Source organism: Cornus florida, unplaced genomic scaffold, assembly GCF_030987335.1.
Source record: "Cornus florida cultivar Cherokee Brave unplaced genomic scaffold, ASM3098733v1 CherokeeBrave_3.0.0_Hap2_Chr02, whole genome shotgun sequence".
Lineage (NCBI taxonomy): Eukaryota > Viridiplantae > Streptophyta > Magnoliopsida > Cornales > Cornaceae > Cornus > Cornus florida.
The window spans coordinates 61,602,561-61,608,739 of NW_026775572.1; the positions used below are offsets into that span (position 1 = coordinate 61,602,561).

At 40.1% G+C, this 6,179-nt stretch overlaps 2 protein-coding genes across 2 annotated transcripts; one reads left to right on the forward strand and one right to left on the reverse strand.

Annotated features, from left to right (window-relative positions):
* Positions 1-1,754: 1,754 nt before the first annotated feature.
* Positions 1,755-2,381, forward strand: LOC132296311 (ATP synthase subunit alpha, chloroplastic-like). Its single transcript, XM_059794522.1, has one exon. The coding sequence runs from the start codon at positions 1,833-1,835 to the stop codon at positions 2,379-2,381; it is 549 nt and encodes a 182-aa protein (XP_059650505.1). The 5' UTR covers positions 1,755-1,832.
* Positions 2,382-2,384: 3 nt separating this feature from the next.
* LOC132296312 (uridine 5'-monophosphate synthase-like) lies at positions 2,385-5,259 on the reverse strand. Its single transcript, XM_059794524.1, has 4 exons — positions 4,434-5,259; positions 3,835-3,918; positions 3,645-3,785; positions 2,385-2,582 (listed from the first exon to the last, which is right to left on the reverse strand). The coding sequence occupies exons 1-4, from the start codon at positions 5,226-5,228 to the stop codon at positions 2,385-2,387; spliced, it is 1,218 nt and encodes a 405-aa protein (XP_059650507.1). The 5' UTR covers positions 5,229-5,259.
* Positions 5,260-6,179: the final 920 nt, after the last annotated feature.

Genomic DNA, 6,179 nt, shown 5'->3' on the forward strand with positions numbered 1-6,179 from the left:
AGGTTTCAGACAGAAAGGAAATAAGATTTTTATCTGAATACCATCTAGTAACCAATTTTTCGGAAATTCTGTTTCTGATAATTGAACACCGTTATAGGTGCATTTAACATGCATTTCGCCAGCCCATTCTTTTAAATCCTCAGACCACTCGGGAAATTGCAATAATAAAATACGGCCAATATTTTTAGCTATTATCAATGAAGGTAATATAATATATTTTCTAAAAATCGATTGAGTTACTAACATGGAACCTCTTATTACTTGAGCAAGCGGAATGGTATCCCAGGCTTCTGCTATTTCTATCCGCGTTTTCTCCTTTCGTTTGTTCTCTTCTTTTCTTTTTTTTTTTCCTTCTTTTATTGGTTCTTCTGTATAATCTAAAATTTTGAATTCTTCTTTTTTTCCCATCCCATTTTTCAAAATTAGTTTCATTAGTCTGGAGATATCAAAAGAAAAAAGGAGGGATTTGTCTATTCTGTCCAAAAAAAGGGGAATGCACATTTGCTTGAAACAGTTCCTCAATAACTATTTTACGTCTTTGAGCGCGCATAGAACCTTTGATTATGTTTCGACGAAAATCCGATTGTTGTGAATAACGTATTAAAGCCACTTCATCTTTTTGATTAGAATTTTCAGTCTCAGTATCGATATTTTGTTGGTTATTAGTAAAAATCACTACACGTTTTGCTTTTCTTGAGCGAATCTGCTGTTGCACCGTCCCGTCTTCTTCATTTTCTCTTTCCTGTTGTTGTTCCAAATCGTTGATTAATTTGTATGACCACCGAGGAACTTTTTTAATGATTTCTTGTATTTCAATAGATTTTTTTCTCATTTTTTGATCATTAGGATCATTTATAATTCCATTGAATAAAAATTTCAAAAATTTTGCTCCATCAATTCTTTTGTCTATTGATAATAATTTTTTATCAAATGTATTTATTTTTTGTTCAAATTCTCGATAATCTGTATCAGTAAAAAGGATACCGTGAATCTTATTTATCCAAATTTTTTCTATAAAATTTTCTATGTAAGTTTCATTTATGATTGAAGGTGAAAACCCTTTTTTGATTGTTCCACGAGACGATCCGTTCAAGAAAGGATCATACATTTTAGGCGGTAGTAGAAAGTAAGATCCTCATTATTTAAACGAACCCGGAACATACCATTGGGAAGCGATTCGGTAATTAAACCTTCATGAATCCATTTTTGTTCTTTCATTCCAGGTAAAATCTCCTTGAAGTATCAACTAATGGAGGAGGAACGATATTAGACAACCTGCCCTTTCTTTCTTTTTTTTCACAAATGGGAAGTTTCGGATCCAATTCGGATATAAGAAGGATTACCATATATAACACAAAATTTCTCCGCCGATTCCTTCTTGGCGAGCCTCTCGGTCTGTCATTATCCCTCGAGAAGTAGAAAGAATTACAATTCCCATTCCACCTAAAATTCTAGGAATTCGTTGATAGTTAGAATAGATTCGTAAACCGGGTCGACTGATCCGTTTTAAATTTAAAAGATTTCTATAAGGCCTTCTCCTATTCCTTCTATGTCGCAGGGTTGAAACCAAAAAATATTTGTTGCTTTCCCAATGTTTCCTTACGTTTTCGATAAAACCTTCTCGTAAAAGTATTTTAACAATGTTTTCGGTAATAGTAGTAGATGGTACTCGAACCACTCTTTTTCTATCCATGTCGGCATTTCGTATAGAGGTTATTACGTCCATCAGTGCCAATATTGGCATCTTTGGGGCGATGAAAGAAATAACTGATTAGTCCTTCTATTATAGGCATTATTTTTTTTTGCTTTCAAAAAAGAATTAAGAAATACTCATGGTAACCATTCGAGCCGACGAAATTAGTAATATTATCCGTGAACGTATTGAGCAATATAATAGAGAAGTAAAGATTGTAAATACTGGTACTGTACTTCAAGTAGGCGATGGCATTGCTCGTATTCATGGTCTTGATGAAGTAATGGCAGGTGAATTAGTAGAATTTGAAGAGGGGACAATAGGCATTGCTTTGAATTTGGAATCAAACAATGTTGGTGTTGTATTAATGGGTGACGGTTTGATGATACAAGAAGGAAGTTCTGTAAAAGCAACAGGAAGAATTGCTCAGATACCGGTGAGTGAGGCCTATTTGGGTCGTGTTATAAATGCCCTGGCTAAACCTATTGATGGTAGAGGTGAAATTTCAGCTTCCGAATCTCGGTTAATTGAATCCCCCGCTCCGGGTATTATTTCGCGACGTTCCGTATATGAGCCTCTTCAAACGGAGCTTATTGCTATTGATTCGATGATCCCTATAGGACGTGGTCAGCGAGAATTAATTATTGGGGACAGGCAGACTGGTAAAACAGCAGTAGCCACAGGATAGACCTCAACATAAAAATGTAAATCCACATTTTTGTGTCAAACTTTTTCTGTCGACATGGCGTGCTCCATCGGTTGCATCATATCTTGTAAAATGTGTCTCTCCCTCTCTTCCGCCTTGGTATTTTGTCTCGTCATCCTCATCCCTAGCATTCTCTTGAGTTGAATAATTAAGAGGGAGCACCATGTCAGTTATCTTGAAATTCTGATTTGTAAATTAAATTGTAAAGGGGGTAAAATAGTCACATGCAAAGGTATTTAAAAATCACTATTAATTTATGAAATTAAAGTTATAAATGTCATTTCTTTTTTTAATTCCCACAAATAATGACCTAATCTATAGAAGGAAAAGAATTATCATCAACCCTTTGTGTCAGACAATCCTTTCATTTTTTAAGGAAAAAATAGTTACGCACTCCCCGAGCCATTGATCTTCCATTCAATTATACGATCAATTTAGCTTGCTAGTCTTTGTACAGGACTAGAGTGGCGTCATTTCATGCTCTTTGTTTCGAAAACAATTTCAACAAACTAACGCCACCTCGATCAATGCTTGCTTTCCATTAACTCCTTCCATCACGAGAGCCCTAGTGTAAACGCCATTGCCAACCTTAGTTGATAACTGATAGGTAATTCCAAAATCTGGTGGGCCTTCTTGGATCGAATGGGGTCAATTGTCTAGAAACAAGCGGGACCCACCCCCACCCAGTCCATAATGGGGGCCGCTTGGAGACCAGAAGAATTATGCTGCCAAACACGTATACATGCTCTCTATAAACCCATGAATGCTCCTCTTCATTTTACAACCCAAATTATCTACTACATTGATCCCACACTCCTCCTAGGCTAAATATCTCATACTACCACAATGGGTAGAGTTTGGTCTTATCGATTCATCATTTTCTTATATATATTCATCAGTCTGCTGCCTCTTCTAGCTGTAGCAGCAGGAAGGGGGCCTTTGAATATTGTTGTGAAGGCAAAGTCACCCGTGAAGTTTCCTAGCCCGAATCCTCCATCTTATGTTCCTAATCCTGGAGCTGGAGGTGGAAACTGATATATCCATTCATTCATCGACTGCAAGAGGTAAGTGACCTAGTTTCACTTGATTACATATCTATATATATATATATATATATATATACACACATGTAAGTAACAATATATTGTCTACTACTGTGAATGATCACAAGATCTCTCAGAGACTACCCAATTCTTATTATTATTTTATATATATCTTCTCACTTTCATTCTTGCCTGTTTGTACGCAACAGCACTCCTCACCTACTTCAATGGCCATCAATGAATCATTTTTCTGATCACATTTCTCAGCCCTAGTGACTCCCGCCCCTTCACATATATCACAAACCTCGTTTCTTTCTTCTTTGCCACCTTCGCCACCGCCTCTCTGATATTTCTTAAGTTGGGAAAGAAAGTAAGTAATTTAAGAAATATACCTCACGAAGTTTAGAACCAAAATCTGGGGTAAAATCAGGCAATATATCAACATGGGTTTTCAACATGCAGATCTCCTGTCCAACCTACATGAACAATCAAATCGGCATAAGAAAATATGAATAACAAAATTCTAGGACTTTGGTTAGTTGTACTGAAAAATGTACAAACAATCTAAACCATAATGACAAGACACGTATGTATTGAGAAAAATCAACGACTTCGAGTCAATAGCTTCATCTTCTCACTAGGAAACCGTTAAATTAGTTGTCCTTCAGTAAGCATTAGAAGTTTGGCCCAATCCTCAAGTAGCCCTGTATACAGGGCTACACAGACCCAAGCAAAAGATTGATAATGGCCCAGTTGGTGGCCCACTTAAAGGCCCAAAAGTGGGATAATGGCCTAGGTTACACTGCGAGCGCCTTGCAAATTTTGAACCAGGATCTGTGCCTTGTGGAGAAAGCGGCGGTGACACTGATACACTACAGTGGAAAAGTTGAAACTTACGGTTTTTCTTTAAATAAAAATTAAAAAAACATTTTCCATTAAAATTTCAGATATTTTCTAGAGAAACAAAAGGGGTGTGGTTGTTTTGTCTCGCCTTGTCAGCAATGTCAAGCAACTCAGCAGCAGTGGCAACATCGGCAGCCAAGCAAAGATTACTCTCCTTCTTCACCATCACCTCAAACAACCTCTTACTAGTCGGATTCTTGGCCATCTTCGCTCTATCCCCATAAGGAACCTTAACCCTAGGGTCCGCCGCCGCCGGTGCCGGTACCGCAACCTTCCGATTATCCTCCAGGAACTTCAACACCATCCCCTCCGTCTCCTCCGAAACCCTCCCCTTCTCCTTCAAAATCCTCACCATCTCAGTCAGCTTCACGATCGAGTGCAGCGTGATCCCATTCTGCGCCAAATTCTCCCTCCCCCCTTGCTCCCGGTCAATCATCACCACCGCGTCTGTCACCTTCAGCCCCGCCGCACGCAGCGGCGCCGCCGTCTCGAGCACGGAGGCGCCGCTGGTGACGAGGTCCTCGATGATGAGACAGATTTGGTTCTCCTTGAAGGCGCCCTCGATGGCCTTGGCGGTGCCGTAGTCCTTGATCTCCTTGCGGCGCATGAGCATGGGGACGGCGTTGGCGGTGGAGATGCAGGTGGCGATGGGGAGGGCTGTGTAGGGGACGCCGCAGACGACGTCGTAGGAGGTGGCGGAGGGGAGGGAGGCGATTAGGGTTTGGGAGATTTGGCTGAGAAGGGTGGGGTAGGAGACGATGAGACGGAGGTCGATGTAGATTGGAGAGGTTATGCCTGATTTCAGCTTGAAGCTGCCGAATTTCACGGCCGAGATCTTGTGTAGTTGCAGAATCAGAGACTCCATTGATGCTGCCGATGACATTTTCTCTCTAAAATGCCAGAGCCCTCTGTACTCTTTTTTCGAGTGTGGGTTTCTGGAGCACTGAGATTTGTCCTCAATAAATCTCTCTTTTTGTTATGGAAAAAATAAATATAGTAAAAAATTAAAAATGACCTTTATTTTTTATTTTTTTTATTTTTAATCCTGACAAAGAACACTACATAAAACAAAACAATATGAGTAAACCGTAACAGTAGCAAGATATGGGGAATGAAAGTAACGCGCACCAAAGCTGCATCACACCAAAGATGGCTCTATTGAAGCGTTTGTTGATAGCATGGTCGATAACTTTTTCATGTCTCCAAGCTTTACTAACTTTCAAAGGGTGAAACGAACGAAAGTGGACTAAGAAAGTAAAGGCTCGGGGATACAAGGTAGGTCCACGCCCAGAATTATGTGAGACCCATCCTAGACTTTACAAGTCCACAATCCATGAGGGTGGGCTAATGCTTCAATGAAATTCGCACTTGGACTGCTCACAAAAACATCTGGGATACGGGTCGAGCTAGATACGAAGCCCAAATCCACCTGAAGAACTGCCTCATGTTCAAACCCCATTAGACCAGCTAACTCTAAGGCTGCACCCTTCAAAACCCAACCCATAGGGTCCATCTTTCCAAAAGAGGATGTAGCCTTATAATGCTGAAAAGATACATATTTTCCACGCTGATGGATCAGGACCAACATATTGAGAAGCCGTTTGACAAGCGAATGGCTCGCACAGATTCCTAGGAAGTCGCATCATCCCCGACGACCAAAGAGAAGGCCAAGGCAAGTACGCCGGGGAAATTGTTTCGACAGCATCAAGAGCACCATAGAATAATTTGTGAATTAAACGATCAATCAAGACACCGTTGAGTGATCGAAGCTCAGACATGCCAAGATTTCTTGTGGCACATAGCCATAAACCATAAGAGCCGTCGCCCGTCTCTA

Coding starts and splice junctions, on each gene's coding strand:
- LOC132296311 (XM_059794522.1), top strand. CDS start 1,833: ATGGTAACCATTCGAGCCGACGAAATTAGTAATATTATCCGTGAACGT.
- LOC132296312 (XM_059794524.1), bottom strand. CDS start 5,228: ATGTCATCGGCAGCATCAATGGAGTCTCTGATTCTGCAACTACACAAG. Junction 3,786..3,834: donor TTGGTTCTAAACTTCGTGAG/GTATATTTCTTA, acceptor AAGAAATATCAG/AGAGGCGGTGGCGAAGGTGG. Junction 2,583..3,644: donor TAGGTGAGGAGTGCTGTTGC/GTACAAACAGGC, acceptor TTTACAAATCAG/AATTTCAAGATAACTGACAT.